At 42.5% G+C, this 18,533-nt stretch overlaps 1 protein-coding gene across 27 annotated transcripts in view; it reads left to right on the top strand.

The window, feature by feature from the left end:
• Positions 1-18,533, top strand: part of TCF7L2 (transcription factor 7 like 2) — a 171,209-nt gene that overhangs the window by 134,824 nt on the left and 17,852 nt on the right. For 21 of the 27 annotated variants that reach the window (XR_010440905.1, XR_010440903.1, XM_064717456.1 and 18 more), the window contains 3 exons: positions 10,037-10,169; positions 12,273-12,375; positions 15,093-15,179. Coding sequence is in view for 23 of the 27 variants with exons in the window: in XM_064717456.1 (XP_064573526.1) it covers positions 10,037-10,169; positions 12,273-12,375; positions 15,093-15,179 (323 nt within the window). In the remaining 4 variants the exon portion in view is untranslated. Of the gene's footprint in view, positions 1-223; positions 400-10,036; positions 10,170-12,272; positions 12,376-15,092; positions 15,180-18,533 lie in introns of those variants that run through there. The other 6 variants (XR_010440904.1, XR_010440906.1, XM_064717458.1 and 3 more) reach the window with 2 other exon arrangements.

Raw genomic sequence — 18,533 nt, 5'->3', positions numbered from 1 at the left:
TTTTGATAACTGCAGCCGACAATTTAGAAATAAGACACTTCTCACAGCCAACATGACAGTGGATTTTGAGCATTCAGAAAACACCAGGCCAAAAAACTGGAGACATCTTGATCTTTTAAGACAGCTTTTCCAGTACTTTAAGTGAAGGGGGGGGAGCGGGGCAAGAAAAAGAGAGAGAAAAGCTGCAAGGAAAATAATACAAAGCCAGCACAATTGGCATCTAGACAGTAAAGAAAAAAAGTTTTTGAGGTTAACAGAAGGAAAGACAAAGCTGTTATGTACCCGAGGGATGCAATTTTAGTGGGAATGGAAGATTTGAGTGGTAAAGGAGGAGCGCTTGCCTCTGGGTTCTCTCTCTTCCAGCAGTTCGGCTGCTGGCATCTCAATTTGAATTGCTGGGTGAGTAGCACTTTCTGCGTGCGCGTTTTCCGTCTTGACCATTGAACTTCTGATGTGACTTCTCTCCCTCTCCTCCTCTCTCCCTCTCCTTCCCTTTCTTCCTGTGAGGAATCAAAAAAAAAAAATGGGGAGGGGGGGTGGAGAGCGTGAGAAACCAAGCAAGCATCTCCAGCTGTGACCTTTGTTAGCTACATTGTTTTTATTTATTTATTTTATGGTAATCGCCTTTTCTAGTAGGGGGAAGCGCGACTTTTCGATGCCGCTGAATTTGGCAGCGGTGGCGAGAAGCGCGCGGCAGAGCTGCTGTCGCGACACAATGGTGCAGCAGCGGGACAGTTGTTGCACTCCTCCCCTGCGCCCTTCCCTCCGCCCGGGTTTGGGGTTTGCTTGGGGGGGCGGGAGGGGGGGAAATGGGATTTTCTCTTTTCCTGGTGCATCCAGGGTGGGATCGGGGTGTGTTGGCGGGGCGGCGTTTCGGAGCCCGGTGTGCAGCAGGTTTCGGGGGCTGATTCCTGGCTGCTGAACAATGGTTACCAGCGAGGGAGAAGTGTGAGCGCGTGTAGGGCTGTGTTACATCTGCAGTCAGGCACTCACACAGTGACCATGACATCACTAGCTTTTCTTCTCTTTTTTTCCTTTGGGGCGGAGGGGGCCACTTCAAAGCTTTCTTCAGTTCAGTACGATATTTCCTAAACTCTGAAACCATGAAGGTAAAAATGTTTGGGTTTTGGGGTTTTTTTTTCTTAAAGGAAGAAAAGTTGGTTTGTAGCAGGGCACATATGTTGCAGTTAAGGGGGTTTGGAGATGGAATGGTTTAACTCTTGTCATACACGAAACGAGATTTTTTGTTTTAATTATTAAAAATACTACGTAGTACTATTTCTTGGGTGCTTTTGATCCTGTGTTTGGTTGACAGTTAAATTTTCTGAGTTCTTCAGAAAGCTCAACTGTAGTGTGAAAGGGTAAAATTTTAGGGACACTGCATAAGAATTATTTTACCCAGGGATAAAGGAGTATGAAAAATCAGACTGAACGCTGATAAAGATGAGGTAGCACATGTTTTAATACAGTGCTTCTGTGTTTGCTGTCAGAAGTCCACGAGACTTTCTTTCTCCTATTATTATAAATTGCAGAAAGTAAAGCTACCCCTCAGCCTGGTTTGTGTATTACCCTTACTTGCACACAGAAAATAGAAACTTATTGATGAATTCTACAATGCATCACGTTTTCACTCTTGGTTTTGTGGAAGTCTTGAGTTTCTGCTGTTTCCTTTTCCAACTCTGCCAGACTTGCTTACAGAGTCACTTTATCCAGGAGGAGGATTTCTATCATTTCAGTACTCTGTGGTACTGAAATGATAGAAATAAGCCTGATGATAGAAGTAAGCCTGATTAGCTTACTTGATTTATTTGCCTTTTCTTATATAAAACAAGGGATAAAATTCTGTAGAATTTGTCTAAAATTAATTAATCTAAAAGGACAGTTATTTAGATGTTTTTTCTTTCACTGCGTGTTGTTGCATATGCAGGTTTTACAAGACTGGTGGTGAGATCTCACAAACATTATATCTTTAGAGGATTTTTTTTTTTACTGGGACTTGGGGCAAAAGGCCTGACAGCACTGTGTAAATGTGCCTGTTACTTTTCTTCTGAAATACTTGCAAGGTGTTTCAGGTCTGATGTGCGTTTAACATAACGTTTTTACGGAAATTTTTTGAATTTATGCAAGAAATAATTGGTCTGGATTTACTTAATTGCATCAGTTAATTGTGCAGCATGTAATGTTTTAGCATATAAAAAATGAAAACCGTTTTTAGAGCCTTGTTATTTGTTTTGGAATTTAATATGCATTTGCTACATTTGTTGCATATCGGTGTTGAGCACAGTCTGCTGTGAATGCTGCATTTTAAAAAGCTGTACTGAAAACTTGCCATCATATCTTAAGGCATGTATGTGCATGGTAGGTTTTTAATAATGCTGTTATTACTGAAATTACCAAATACAAGAAGGCATAGGCGTACATGCTAATTTTTATTAATTTCTTGCAGTTTTTTGACGGCCTCACATTTAAGTTCTTGCTATAGACAGAAATTACAGATACCCTAATAAAAATCAGGAGCTGTTTTGCCTACAGTATATATGCCTGCCTAGTGCTGAAATATGTGGTTTATAGGCAAGAATTAAAGCTGTTTATAATGAGGCATTTCAGAGACTTGGACAGTAAATCAAATTGCTTGACTAGGTATTCGCATAAAAATATAGAGCAAGGTCTGTCGGGGCAATTATATGCACTATTTTGCTTATACTTGCTTTTTTCTCTGCTTCTCATCTTCTCTTAATTTTTGAGCTTGTATTATTGCTCTGTGCCTCTCCCCTTCCTACCCTATTTGTGTTCAGGACCATTTCCCAAAGACCTGTTTTGGTTTCAGCCATCTCTATGCTTAGTGGTTGTGCATCCAGCACACCTTGTGCTGGTATGGCTTAGCAAAAAGGTGTTTTTCAGTTTTAATGTAATATATACCAAGATTTTTTTCTTTTTTGCCTTGTTAGAATGAACGAAGGCTTGCCTGTTCTGCAGAGATGGTATCTGTCTAGTAATTAAAATTAACTAAAGTCTGCAGAGAAAGCACCGAGTATTTGTCACATTGGGGAAGAAACTGCCTCTCCTTTTGTAATGGAAGAAATAAATATGGGTGCTTTTTTATCTGAAACTGGAAGAGACTGAGCACTACCCTGTCCTATTGGTATGGGAAAGTCCACCTGTTGATCAAATAATCTGTAATGTTGATCCTCAGTGTAAGGCTTGCCTGGATGCATGCAGGCCGCAGTTCTGGGCTATAGATGATGTAACTGCTGTGTGAATTCATATGCTGAGGTGAGGCAGAGCAGGTGAGCAGAGTGCTTTCTCTTTATCAGTGAAGCCTAAGAGAATAGGTAAGGTAAAATCTATCTGCTGTAAATGTAATCCCAGTGTTGCTGAAGGATCTCAAATTATAGACTTGTGTAGCAGGTGCTTGTTTGGGTCTGACCTGACATTGGAGTAACACCACATTGTCCAAGACTACAGCACTTAACTTGTATTTAAAACCCCAAGTTTCTTTCTTCTGCTAAAAAAATTTGATATATATATATATATATATATATATATATATATATATATATATATAAAATATAAAAACCCCACTCCAAATACCATAGCAATAAACTTACAGACCACAACAGCTTTGAAAGCAGAGTGTGAGCGCACTTAATAATGTTTTACTACTAGTGTGTTTTATCCTCCTGCGTCGGAACTAACAGGCGGTAATTAGATAGCTAAACCCCAGTCCTTCCCCTTGTACACTAGAGGATTTGGCGTATGCTAATTGTCACCAGATCATTTCACATAATTGCCTTTCGGCGAAATTAAGTGGAAATTTCCTGAACATCTTAAATCCTCATTTCCCCACCCCCTCCCCTCAGTACCTTCTCACCCTGACAGGAAGGATGTGGAAAAATGTCAAGCACGGTGGCTTAGCTCTCCAATATTCAGGGGACACTTCATCTGAGTTAAAGGGGGGAAAAAACCCCAAAATTATTCTTTTCATGAATGAATTGCTGGACACTTAAAAGCAGGAAGCCGATTTTGTTGTTTTGTCTGAGAGACTGCTAATGGACCACGGGGTTTTATTGAATGCCCGCAGTTCTTGCAGGAGCAGGTAGGCACTCGGTGGCCTGGGAAGTGGGCAGGGGGGGAAGGGGAAGAAACAGAAGGCTGCAAAAGTGTGTTTGTTTGTGTATCCCCATTTTTTAAAATTTAATTTAATTTTATTTTTATACTAAGGGTAGGACAGAGAGGGTTGTTGCAGGGGTTTCGGGGTTATTTTTTAAGGCTCTGCCTGGGGAGGGCATTGTCCCAGCACATGGTTGTCAGTGCTCCTGTCATCATTTGTGTGAAAGAAGAAAATGAGCCTCTTTCTAGCAGGGTGAGTTGTGATTATCAATGGAGGCCTTGTCTCCTGCTACAATGGGCAGTTAGCTTAGGGCAGGACCTTAGGCAGGAATCAGCTGCATTAAACTGAGAAAGGGCTCAGGCCACTGTATCAGCCATAAAGGAGCAAGGGGAAGTAGTTTTCAGGAATGCTTAGTCAGGTGTGAAAGCATCCTTAAAAAAAATAAACTGTGACTTCACTAGCTGTGCAGGGCTGGGTGAAATTAAATCTTTGATATTTTTTCAGGAAATGCTTCATCACTCATGTTGAATTTTTATGCTTGGGAAGGGGATGAGTACCAAGTTACATATAGCTGGTGGGTTTGGTTGGCTTTAGCTTCTCAGTTAACCCAAATGGTGTGCATTTTCCTTGGTGTAGTTTGGGGTGCCACCCAGAGTGGCTCCTGATGTGGGTGATCCCCAGACCTGCAGTGGTGCTTACAGATGTTCTGCTTTGGGTGGTGGTGACTCTGATGGAAGTGGAAAAGTATTTCAATATTTGCAGCCATATTTTGGGATTTGCCTTTACTTGCAACTTAATTTCCTGGTTTATGTGGGGTGTCACGGTGGTGAGGGAGTGTAAGGATGTCATTCCTAGGCAGAATCAGGGAGAGATCAGCCTTTAGAAAAAAAGAAACTCCTTTTATGAGTATCTTTGGAACTGTAGAGCAGTTCAGGAGCATCTGTTAGCATTTCACTGGCCACAGTCAGCAAAACTGCAATAGCATCAGTAGGAAAATACAGAGAAACACGTATTTTTAAATGTGAACTGGTATTGAATGATACTCCTTGCTAAGCCCAGGGAGCAACTCCAGGAGGGCCTGCTAATTCAAGACCACTGTCGACCTGCATCCACCCTGGAGGAGGGGAAAAGGCTGACAAACCCTCTTCTGTGCTGCTTTTGTTTTATTGTATTGTACTGGCTCATAAAAGCACTTTCAGGGCCCATCTTTCTTCAGCAGAAAAGGAGAGCAGTGGGGAAGAGGAGGACATGGCAAAAAGACAGGCGGAGCTCTAGCTCCATTTGTTTTCAGTGTCTCTTGATTAATAGGTTTTAAGGAGGATGGCGAGCTCTCATTCCTCTGATGGTGGAGGAAGGGGCCGGGGCTCTGGGCTCTGGGTGTGAGCACCTGCTCAGACCCTCCCGGTCGCGGGTGGTTGAGGGTTGCCCAGTGGGCTGCAGCACCTCCCAGGGCTTGAAGGACGTTTCAAAGGGCACCAGGTCAGGGAAGGGGCTGCAGCTGCATGGGCTGTGCTGGCAGTACTGGGGTTTGAGGCTGGGTTGGTGCAGGAGCCTCCCCCTGCCCTCGGGATGCACTGGGAAGGAGTCAGGGGCCGGAGGCTTTGGCCGCTGCCATGCTGACATGGCACAGTGGCTTGTTTTCAGCCTGGGTGGCTTTTTGTGCAGACCTGCCTTTACTAACCCCACATTATTCTGGTGAGGACATCCTCTGGTGTTTCTGGCATGTTTTTTTTCTGACTTGGAGTTGATATGATACTGTGGTTTTATTGCCAAAGCCAAACGAGCCATGAATTTGAAAGCAGAAATTGCAGTTGTAAACTCTTCCTGTTTAGAGGTTGGTTTCTCTTTGTGTGCTCAACAATACAATGTTTCATCTTATGCAAGTCCTATGTTGCTTTCAGAGACTTAGGAACTATTGATTTATGCAGCATGTATTAACTTCTTCAATAAATGGGGAGTATTCATCAGTGGGGTGTATTAAATTGGGCTGTATACGCATAGAAGCATCTTTCATCCTGTTAATGAAATGTCCTTACCATGCAACAAAGACTAATACACAGCAATTTATACACACAATCCCCTGCAGTTTAAATCTGAAGTTCAGATAGGTTTTTTTGTTCCCTAAAGGCACCTATCAGAACTTAGTCTAAATGGATCTCAGTACTCCTTTCAAACATTTATCAGTCCAAAATTTGTTGTGGTTTTGGTGCGGGAATTTTTTTTGTTCTAGAGCTCCATTATTGTTTAAACTGATCTGTGTTTAAGCACTCCCAGAAGCATTTCAAATTCATATAGAGAGGTTTAGTAGTAGAGCCCCTATGGGGACAATTTCTCCTGGTTGCTTCAGGCAGCAGTTACCAAGAAAAGCAAACTTCTCTTGTCTTTTTGCAATTCTTTAACATGCCCTCTAAGCTACCATATGAGACCTCAGCTTTCAATGGACAGGGGTGATTTATCAGCAGAGGGCTTGGTACTTTTTAGGTGCTGGGATTTCTCTCTAGAAATCTCCACTTGTTCCAGTCCTGTCAGCAGATGCCCTGGTGCTGATCTGTGTGTACCAGTGCAGCTCCCTTCCCATGCCTGACAGAGCCATACATGGAGCTCTTCAGCTTGCCAGAGAAACGCCTGCATCTCACAACGGCTCTTAGCTTAAAAGGGCCCTTGATAAAGTGCTCACAAATGTATATTGGAGAATATTGCCTTTTGCAGGGGGATGTCTAAAGTCATCTAATGGGGGTCTCCTATTGATGGTTTCTGTGGTTTACCTTTCATTGCCAGTGGATGGGGTTAGGACCACACTTGTACCTCAGGCAGATCTCCCATTGGCTTCAAAGGAAGATGCATCTGCAGGATTAATCCTGCTCTTTTCCAGATTGTCCTTTATTTTTCTTTTCCAAGGAAGCTTAGTTAACTGCAGGAACGGTACTTTTAAAAGAGCAGCTTGTTTAGCATATTATGCATGTTTAGCTTGGCTTGCAAATTATGTGTGCTGTTCTGAGGGGAGTTATGGTCCCTTTCCCCAGTGTGTGCCAAACAGTGCAATGCAGAATGGAAACCTGTCCCTGGGTAGTGGTACAGATGCAGACTGACTGGCTGGGAAGTGGATCACACTCCTCTGTCCCAGAGAGCATGTTTTTGAGCATGTATATGATAGTTTCTCCCTTTCCCCTGGCACATTCTTCCCCCACCTCTGCCCCAGAATCATCAGTGTCAAAAGAGTATCCTACCCTTGCACCTTTATATGAGTGGTCCATTTGAGTGCGTGCTAGTAACCTAAACAAAAATTATTTACCAGGGGAATAATTTGCAGACTTAAGGTTCAAGCTCTTAATTGTTGATTTTTATTTGCTTTACTTTTGCTTTTTATTTGTGTCTGAAACATGTTAAGTGAAATACATCATAATTTAGCAGTTGTTCTGTTTTGTGGAGATATTGTGGGCACTCTTGGTATATCAAAGCAAGGAGTGGTGGTTTCCCACAGTTGGCATGTAACCCCCTATGGTACATCTGGCTTTGGTGATGGAGCCATGTCAGTCCAGCTTTCCTCTCACGTGTTGTTTCTTGTTTGTCGGCTTAAGTTTGACCCTGTAATGTTATTCTACATATTTTTTTAGCTAACCAGCTCCAGTTTCTGTGAAAATAAGCTCTCTGTGGAAGACAGCACTTAATGTCTGTCAGGGTCTGGGTGAGGTTTACCATGATGTGCAGATAGAGCTGGGAGAGCACAAAGCTACAGCCTGTATTAACTTCTTCACTAAATGGGGCCACATTGTGGGTCACCTAACAGCAGGAGTTCACACAATTCTTAGCCAGAAAAAGTAGCTCTTATTGGAAATGATCATTTTTGTGAACCTCATCAACTGGTCATTTGGCTTGTAATGTCATGTGTTGTTGGGTAGATGCCTGCTACTTTGTATGGTGTGAAATATAATTTGTTTGGTGAAACCCTTACCAAAGCCTTCAGTTACTTTCAGACTGCTTGGGCTGGTTCACTAGAAAGAGAACAGATTTTGGGTTAGAGCATCTCCTTTGGCTTTTTGAACTTGGAGAGCCAAATCCTCATATCTCTTCCTGATATGAAGCCATTATGGATCCATGTGGCCAAAAGTTGTCCTTGGCTGTTCAGCTGGCAGATCTGACCCACAACCCAGCCAGCACAAGCTGCTGTTAATCATAGCATTGGCTGTTGTGACCACGTTCTTCCCTGCGTGGGGCCACTTGACAGTGGAATCCCCTGTGCCAAGCGCTTGGTGGTGTAGGGGGATCATCCCATGTAAGGGTGGCAGAAAGAGATGAACATGGTGAAGAACATAGGAGAAGTTGTGGAAAGCACAGGTACAGGTCTTGGCTGGCTTCTTTTGGATGCACACTTTTTCCTGCAGTTATCAAAGCAGTGAGCCCAAGTAGCCACTTATGGCAGGGGCTGGGGGAGCCAAAGGGGCTTCACTGGGCCAAAGCATGGTGGAGGGACTTCTTGTTCATTCAGGGGAGACAGATGTTTCTTTTCTTCCTTGCTCCCAGTTTGTCTTCCCTCTTCCTTCCCCACAGTCTAGCAGCTCATTCCCAAAGAATAACTGAATTATTTTTGAAATAATTCTTCCCTTCTTTTAAGGGAAGCTCAAAACATTGGAAGCTGGATCAGATAACAGCAATAGCTTGTCTAAGGTGGCACAGTGAGGGTGTGTGTGTGTGTTTGGGGGTGCTGGGGTGTGAGCAGTGGGCTCAGAGCTGTCTGGAGCAGGAGAGTGCTGGCAGACCCTGAACAGCAGCGGCGCTATCGTGGCCACCATGGTATCACTACTTTATTTTAATGTGATTCCTTTTACTTGATGTTAATGCAAGTTGTTCCTTACTTAAAGTAATAAAAGGAAATGAAGACACATTCTAAAATGAAACCTGACTCTAATCCATTCATCATCTAATACCAGCCTCTTTATCTTTGCTGGTACCTAATCTGGTTAAATGTCCCTGTTGTAGGATTTTAGTGAAAATCCTCTATGGGGAATAGGGTTTTTTGCAATTGGATTACTCGCAGTAAATGGTCCAGCGGTTCAGCTGGTTTCAGCTTAATTTTTTCTTTGTGATCTTGTAAGGGTAAGTTACAGTTCAGCCTGCCTTTTTCTTTCATTCATTCACTCCTTTAAATTTTTTTTTAAATTGTTGTTGAGAAAAATATTTTTTTTCCCCAGAGCTAGGAATGTGATGGGGAAAACCTCATGATATCTACGTGATTATTCCCCCTACAAGAGTGTTAATTTCAATGGCTTTATCTGGGGGGTTTTGCCATTATTTATATAGCTGAATATTTTAGTAGCCTAATTAATCAGTATCCAGTTTCCATTTATTAGCGCTCTCTGATGAATTGATAATTAATCAGCTCTTCTAAAATATATATATAAAATATGCAGGTGATCGCTTGTCAGCTTAATGCTTGCTGATGAAGGGAATACTCCAGCACTACAAAGGCTTTTTATCTGGAGTATTTGCAATGAGCAGTAAAATGCAGAACTGAGAGTGAGGACAGGAAGGGGAGAGGAAAAGACCTACAGGTCATTGAGCATTTGGGTCTCTTGCTAATTAAATGGGGGACTCTCTCAGCCCCTCACTGAGGAGTCTGCCTGCATCTTGAAGGTGAAGCACAAGATTATAAAAGAAAAAGAAAAATTTTAAAGAATTGCTGTTGCTCCATACAGGAGCATGACAGGTCAAAAAGATTAAAGAACCTCAACAGCAGGGAAAGTGTGTGAGGAGGTTTTAAGCAAGAGGGTGGGAAAACTGCAAGGGTGATGCCGAGAAGGAATCTGGAAAAGTCTGAGGATCGCATGGAAATCCTGGCTACTCAGATTTTTTGTGTGTTGTACCTCATGCTGTAGTGGGGAGATGCCCAGCACTGCTCTAACAGTGTCAACCTTTTTCTCTTGACAGTCTAACAAAGTGCCAGTTGTGCAGCACCCACACCATGTACACCCTCTTACGCCGCTTATCACATACAGCAATGAGCACTTCACACCAGGAAACCCTCCTCCACACTTACCAGCTGACGTAGACCCCAAAACAGGTAGGTGGGAAGTATTTTGGGGTTGCTTTTGGGAGGGAGTGGGTGGATCTTCCCTTTTTGCGCATTAGGGGAGAGGAGGGCTGGAGAATGGATTTCCCATGCTGGAGCACCAAAGGGGGCATGTGAAATGTCAAAGCCAGACAAAATACTTTCTTTTTAAGCCAATTAGACTTCAGAAGGAAACCTACTGGGTGAATTTTCATAGAGCTTCTGCAGGGTGACACCAGAGTTGCATGTGTGGGGTCGCTTGCAGGTGTGTTTCTTTGCAAGCATGATACCCCACCTGGTAGTTCAATCTACCAGTGCTTGGTTTGCATGCACGACCCACAGAATTAAACATGTACATTCTGTGATCTGCACTTACAAAATTGCAGCTGGAATTTTAAAGGTGGTGGGTCATGACCGGTTTCAAAATGAATCTCTTTTAATTCCCCAAATCCCATTGTTTCTGTGTCAGGAGTTCAGCCATTTTTCTTCTATAATGTTGAATTTTCATCCACTGTAACTACTTAGCTCCAGCTTTACACTTGCAATTCTTTTCCCCAATGTAAGTCTACCCAACTCTAAGTTCAGCCTGAAGGGCACTCTGCTTGAATATAGAGCACCACGTAAAATCCTGACTAGATTTATTGGTGTTACAGAGTAGAATTTACATGTTATTCTAACTTTTTAAGAGTCCCTTTTTAACCTGAGGTCCCAAAGAAGTCAAACAGTGTCAATCTTCTTTCTCCAGGCTGTGCTGAGTTCCTAGTGACAGTGGTTTTTGGTTTTGTTAATCCAAGCCCCATTTAGTTAATTGTGAAGTTCATCAGAAACAGAATTCATGTCAAAGGAATCACTCTGTGTCAGCCTTAACTTATGCAGATAATTTATCTAAACTCCAGCCCTTGAATGAGACTGTGCATTAGCTGGCTGTCACTCGATATGCTTCAACTGGGGCCCCCTTTTAATTGTGCTTAATGCTGACTTCACATGGCTTGAAAGGAATCCATCTCACCATCCCTGGGTATTGCAAGTGAATGGCATAGTCAACCTCTCATTTAAATAATGGTAGTACAGGGAATAGCTCTTAAATGGTTATCGTAAAACATATGATTAACGTCTGTAGACTGTTTGCTTTTCTTCTGTGAACATTCTTTCAAGTGTGCAAATAGCTCACTGGATGGTTAAAGCCCAGTTAATCTGTTTGGGTTTTGTAATGGAGAAAAAGCAATGTCTGCATGAAAATGTCACACAAGGAGATTTAATTTAGAGATTAAAAGCTTCCCAAGTGACTTAAAAAAATAGTTTTTAGCCCTGAATACAGTACCCCTTCTTTTTAATGCTCTCTGTTTTAATTTTGTTTCTGCTGTGTAATTGTGCCCTGGCTTGTTAATTGAAAGACCCAGCTTTGTAACCCTTACTCCTCTGAGTAATTCCTATTTGCTCTTAAGGTAAGGAGCGTTAATATTTAAGGCTTGTGTCTGGAGCTGGTTTCTGCTTTCTGAGTAGAAACTGTACCTCAATCCAGAGAGGATGGGTGGGCTCTCCATCCTCCCCTGCACACCTTCAACATCTGCCCCTGGTTTTACCAAGCATTTCCAGGGGTCCTCACCTCCACTCCTGGTTTCAGAAAAGTTCTCCTAGCTTTGCTCAAAAGGAAACATCATTTGCAATTTTAATGACTTTTAAACTTGTTCTGGAGATTACCTTGGAATAATGCCATGTTAATCGAGTACCCAGTCACCGCATGGGTAGGGCCTGTGGTCTTTTGGCTGACTTTGAAACTAAAATAACCATGAAGCTGTTGCAGGGTCCATCTTTGTGTTGAACATTTAAGAGTGTATCTAATACAGCATCACACCAAAATTGTGTCTGAGACTGCTAAATTCTGAATAACAAAAATAATTATCTCTGACTGGAGAGGTGACTGAGGGAGTGAATAACATTTTTTCTTGTTTAAAAAATGAGAATGTGAAAAATTCTTTGAAAACCCTAAGCAAAGTCACAAATACTGTAATAAAAGTAAATTGACAGAAATTTAGAAACATATGCGTTTTTTCTTTATATTTTATTTATTTCGACATTTCAATACTGATGTTGCTTTATGTTCCTCTTCTATAGGAATTCCAAGGCCTCCACATCCTCCAGATATATCTCCTTATTATCCATTATCACCAGGCACTGTAGGACAAATCCCCCATCCGCTAGGATGGTTAGTACCACAGTAAGGAGTTCCATTTTTTTAATTTCTTTTTTTCTTTTTCTGATGTGTAAAATTTATGTAAAAATATATGTGTGTGTGTGTGTGTATGTATGTATATGTGTGCATTGGGATGAGTTTGTTTGCCAACTGCCACTTCACTGAGTGTTATGAATTTACCAACCTCAAGGTTAATTAAAATATATGCCAGGTCATGTGGTCATAAACAAAACCTGAGCAGTTGGACACAGCTTTGCATGTCATCCTAACCAGCTGACAGCTCATGAAGCATGAATTTTGAAATCCTTCTGCAGAAATGTCCTTTTCTTGTTATTGCCCTTACACTGACTGCATGAGTTTTTCTCAGATTTGGTTTTCTGGGGGCTCAAGGTGGTTCTCATAGACCCTTTTTTTTTTTTTTTTTTTTTTACTAGGGCCATCCCTACTACAAATTTGCAATTTTAAGTTTCATTTGCCTTGTCTGTTGAAAACTCTTTTGTTTTACTTATGAAACAGTAGAGCTTTACATCGGCCATAAGCAGCATTCCTAATTGAGATGTGGCTGGGCAGTTGGCAACTGGCATCTAAGGAATGGAATTTTAAACAAGTAAAAGGAATTAGTTTACTTTAAAACTGGTTAAGAAAAAAGAAATGGAAAGTTAGTTTGGGATTTGGATTCATTTTCGACTCCTCAGATCCCACTTGCAGAGCCTTGCTGGGTATGAGGCTCCCAGCAGTAATCAAGTCCTTATCTTCTTTTATTTCTTGTGTTGCCATCTCTCAATAGGTTTATAATATACTTAAGCACTGCCTAAGCCTTTTGTGTAGTATATTTGATCTAAATGCTTATAAAATCCATTTGTATTGCTGGATAAAACAGTTCTCTGCATTATAAATCAAGACTGTTACCTTGCTTTTCTCACATAACAGGCCTCCTCTGTTTTGGAGTGATCATATTTTTTATAGAAATTAATTGCCCAAAGTTCAAAATAGTTTGCTCCTGCTTGAGGTTGTTTCTCCAGCTGTGCTAAAATACTTCTCCACAAGTTCCTCCATGAGGAACTGGAGTTGATACCCCAAAGCGAAAGCAGGGCAGGGCAGGAGGTCACTGCATATCCCCAGGTCCTGGGCAAGACCTGGTGGTGGCCATCAGAGGCTTTGGAGACCTTTCTCAAGCACAAAAGTGTTGATGCAGGAGAGATGAAGCTTATAAAATTATTGAATAATAATTTATCTCATTTTGCATGGTGCCCTTCCTTGTGGGTGGTCATGCTGCTATTTTGGGTAGAGGTTCCCCCACCCTGAGGGTGAAGCATGTCCATCACCTCTCTGCTGAATGTCCAGAAGATCACATCATGAGCAGAAGTAAAACCCAAAGCATTGCTCCCTGAAATTTGAAATTCCTCCTGTTTGTGGTGATTTACCCTTTCCAAAGGACACCCTGAACAATTAGACTGCAACAAGTAGAACAAGTAGACTGCATGTGAGCTCCTTAGCTCAAGTTTGCACAGCAATAGCCTCAACATTTCAAACAAATACACTCAGCTAGTGCCAAAAGTCAGTGACATGAAAGACATGAGGGTGCAGGGAAGAAACTCCTCAGTGTCCCTGGCCTATACCCCATTGCTCATGTGGGTGTCTGTAGTGTGCAGACACAGGTTTGTCCTCCTTGCACCTCATGCCATGGATGCCAAAGCACATGGATGATGCCACGTGTAGCCAGTTTCACCAGAAAGGTGCTAATGGTCACCTCTGTCTCTGAACAACTCTGCCATCCCCACTGCTTCAGAACAAGTCAACACCATGGTCTACTTAGAGCCTACCCACAGCTCTTACAGCTTCTCCCAGTGATTTTTGGTGAGGGGTGACACCATCACATTGACTTTTGCTCTGGGAGAGTGGCACGGCCAACTTCACAGAAGTAACCCAAGTTTTTCTTTTCCCCTCTCCTTGCCACTTGCACTTCACCATCAACTTCCCAACCCATCTGTCCTCCACTGGCTTGCATGTTTTTGGCATAGTACCCACTCCAAAAGCATCCTGCCCAGTCAGATGATGTATTTGAAGGACAGATGAAACAAGCTAGCCAGCACAGACAAACCTCCATCAGAAAAAGTTGTGTGTCTTTCATGAGGATGCTGTTTTGCATGTTGCTGTATTTTTTAATTATTGTAATGAGGTGTGATTGTCTATTGGTTACCCACAATACTTCTTGGGGACTCTCCCCCGGTAACTCTTGTCAACACTTGTTAATCTGACAAAAGGCTACAAATTAAGCTCTGTTAATTTAATGTTTTCTCACCGAGATCTAAATACCGAAAGAGGCCCAAAGCGCAACTGAAGTCCTTTGATTCACTGTACTTTATTTTGGTATAAATTTACATTCATTATTGTTTTCCTTTGGATGTGTAGCCCTCAATTAGTGTGATGGCTCCATTAAAGCAAGCGAGACTTCGCCTTTAATTATTACAACAAAACACCTAGTTTCAGCTTGGGGAGAGGGTCTCTATTGACATAAGCAGAGGTTATAAAATTTAATTAGCCATTCCTATCAGATTTATGGCATTCAAATTGTTCTGTGTTTCTTTCCTTTGATCCTTGCTGTACAATCCCCAAGATTTTTGTTCTGATCAAATGAGAATAAAGCTTACTGTGCAGAGAGAAGTTTTTTGTTGTTCTTTTTTTTTTTTTAAGCCCTTTTTTCCTTTCTCTCATTCCCTCTCTCCCTTCTTTTTTGCCAGGCAAGGTCAGCCAGTGTACCCAATCACGACAGGGGGTTTCCGCCACCCCTACCCAACAGCTCTGACCGTCAATGCTTCCATGTCAAGGTGAGTTCAAATGCTGAGGTCCTAAATCAAGAGCAAATGTAGCTCCTCCTCCCACTCTCTGTAGGAGAGCATTTCGTCTAGGCAGCAGATTCCTGAAAGCACTTGAGTTAAACATCCATCCTTAGCTTTTTGGTGGGGTGGAGGAGAGGGCGAGGGCTACCTTCCCATGTGAGGAGAAGGTGGTGTCCTGATGCTGTCATTGGGCCTCAAGAACTTGCCTTAGAGGGAGAGGTGGAGGAGTGAGAAGCCACCTTTGAAAGCCAAACTAAATGAAAGAGCTGGGAGAGTGTGATGTTGAAAAAGCAGGGATGAGAAGTGGTGATAGCCTTTGCTTTCCCGGTGGCCAGCAGCCAGAGCAGCGCTGTGTGCGCGGGAGGGGAGGCTCAGGAGGGAGGAGGACTGCTCTTCAGCAGAGTTGGGAGGAAGGTTATTGTGCTGTTTTCCCCTCCCAAAGCTCCAAACACTAATAGTCAACATAAAAGGGCCTGCCTGACCCTCAAAAGCTTTAGAAGTATATATTTCTCCCCCTCCCTACCTCCAATTAATTCCATCTAATTTTCCAGGGGCTGCTAGTTTTATTTACAAACTGGTTGGCAGCACTATGTTTAAGTAATCAGTAATTGCTCCTAATGATAGTTTTATTTTCTGTTCATCTGATTTTCAGCCTGGTTAATTAAATCGGTGGAAGTTTAGACTTTCCTGATGGGCTGAAACAGCTAATCCATTTTGATGATGGCACATAATTAAATTAGCATGCATTACATAGCAAGGTTCCACATCTCTTCCCTGCTCTGTCCCTTCCTCTCCATCTCTGCAGTTTAATATGTGAGCACTGGTGCATAGATGATCTAAGGAGGAAAAGACTAGTGAGGGCTGGGGGGAAGCACACCTCGTTGAGAAGTGGAAATCTGTACCTAGGGCTCGTGAATGAATGGGTGGGAAAACAGCGTGGTGTGTGCTTTAGATAAATAAACAAAAAACTAAAAATTTAAATTAAAATGCTGGCCCAGCAAATAGACAACTGGAATATCAACTTTAAAAAAAAGGGTAGTCCCAGAACAGAAAAAAAATACTAGGCTGGGGAGAGAGCTGCAAATTTAAACAATGGTTCCCTCCCCCTGTTTAATCTTTTTAATATCTATAAAAGACTTGCAGGCATGGTGTGAGGCAAAGTAGAGCTTGATTTAGTTTAATTATTATTAGAGAGGCTAGTCATTTGAGGGAGGGGGGAGATGTGGAAGCAGGGGGGGCTATATTCCCAAGATAGACTTTATGAAAGGTATCTAGTTAAAAAGAGTACACAGCAAATTAAATACATTATTGTGGTAATGGGACGACAGAAGTAGAGGTCTATTATACTTATGGCAGTTATAGGAAATGTAGGCTCCTTGCCCTGTTCTAGCACATCCTTTGATATTCATTCCATTCAGCAGCAGGGCCAGGACTTCTCAGAATTAAGTGATGGGTCATTATACTTTAAACACCATGGAGAAGCCTAGATTGGCAATTAAACAGCACTTGCTGACACTCGCTTGTGCCACCCTGTGACCCCCTTTAGATTGAGTTGTTGGAGCTCGGGGCCCTCAGCCTGCTAAATTGGTAGCAGGCACTTCTCCTGACGAGGGCTGGCTCTGAAATCTGCCGGCTTCAAAGGGAGCAAGATCATGTATAAACCATAATGTGGGTGCACCGTGGCTCAAAAAATAAGGCAGGAATAGATGAAATGTTACAAGTGCAAGGGGAAAATGAGAGAATAATGACAAATCTAATGCAACTCAAAGCAGAATTGTTGCACAGAAAAATGCATCCCACTGCTTGTGCATAAAATCAAGGCAGGCAGATGACATCCAGTTAACAGAAACATGTCAACAGTGAAGTAAAGTGAGAGTGAGTAAGAGAGAAGCCCCTGAGACAGCCAGGAACAAAAAATTAGTTGTCCTTAACAAGTTAAGACTCATCATTATATTCTGGCTTGGAGCCATAAAAGGAGACAGTAGTGTATAATGAGCTGCTTAGAATTTTTAGGGTGTTTATTGCAATTCATGGAATACTTGTCTAGAGAAAAAAAATCTGGTGAATGTCTTAGGCGAAGGTGAGGGGTGTGCACATACACAGGGAGCCTTTCTTTTTGTCTCTGACAGAAGCCCATGCATGTGCACGTGCTCAGGCACACGTGCAGGGGGATGAATTGATTTAAGGTGTTTACCCTTTGTTTTCAGCCCAGAAACTTCTCCTCTGGTTTCCCCTAGATGGGAGCACCCTCTGTGCTCTCATATATGGTTTCATGTATGTTTTCCCCTGTCAACCTGGGCTCAGCAGGGGACAGCCCTTGTCCAGATGTCTGCTGTGGTCAGGAGATTGCTGGTGGTGCCCATGCTGGCCTCCAGACATGCTGGTCCTGGGCAGCTGCCCTGCAGGGTCCTGCTGCAAGCCCGTGCTGCAAACCTTGCCTTTGCTGTGCTGGCTGTGCAGTGAAGTCAGCACAGACCTCAAACCTCACCCCTCCATCCACAGTTTTCCAGTGCCTGCCTTCAGAAGTAGTTCCCATCTTTGTCTGCATTATGGTGTGGATCTTTGGAGCCTATAGTGCTTCCCAACCTTTAGCTCCCTAAGCTTAGAAATTGCTGTTTATTAGTTTAAGCGTGCTTATGAATAGTTTAGAAAAGGTTAATGGGTGACTAATAGTGATTTTTCATATATGGTTTAGGTAGTGTCTTTAACCAGTTGCAACTCTTAGTTGTTACTTGTAGCCTTGCCGCACTCACATTGTATGCCTGTAGTATGCCTGTAAGATCTCTTGATCCTTCATTACCTCTCTGTAATATGCCTTTAAGGTAAAATGAGACAGGGCTGACTGAATGATGGGCAAACAGTGGACCCACTATGAAAAAACAACTGCTGTGAGAGGAAATCAGGAAATAATTTAGCAGAATTACACCAGACAAACACTGCACAGCAGTTAAGTGGTGGCAGTGGAAAATACCTTCTGTAATTGAAATTTCAGGGGAAATTCACTTTTGCTGAATGTAATTACTGAAGTTGGAATGTAGCCAGGAAGTTAAAAATTAACACCCTTCCCCTGCTCATATTGCCATGTGAGTGGCTGTCTGCATGGAAATGAGCAGGCACTCAGATCTTGGGCTGAACCCTCATCCCACCAATGGAAGTCTATGGGATTGTGAGAGCAACTTTGGGTTCTGGAGCATGTTTTTATAGCCCTAAATATAGGAAGGGGTGTGTAAGTCCAATAGGCAGCCTTGTGAATTGGACAGATTCAGTATGAAAAAGTGAATGGCCATTGGTAATGAACACAGCACTTCCTCATGGAAACTGCAACCCTGAAAATAACCACTG

The sequence above is a fragment of the Zonotrichia leucophrys genome, chromosome 6 (assembly GCF_028769735.1).
Source record: "Zonotrichia leucophrys gambelii isolate GWCS_2022_RI chromosome 6, RI_Zleu_2.0, whole genome shotgun sequence".
In the NCBI taxonomy this organism is placed as follows: domain Eukaryota; kingdom Metazoa; phylum Chordata; class Aves; order Passeriformes; family Passerellidae; genus Zonotrichia; species Zonotrichia leucophrys.
Note: the sequence above shows the minus strand (reverse complement) of the source record. Positions and strands in the feature narration are given on the sequence as shown.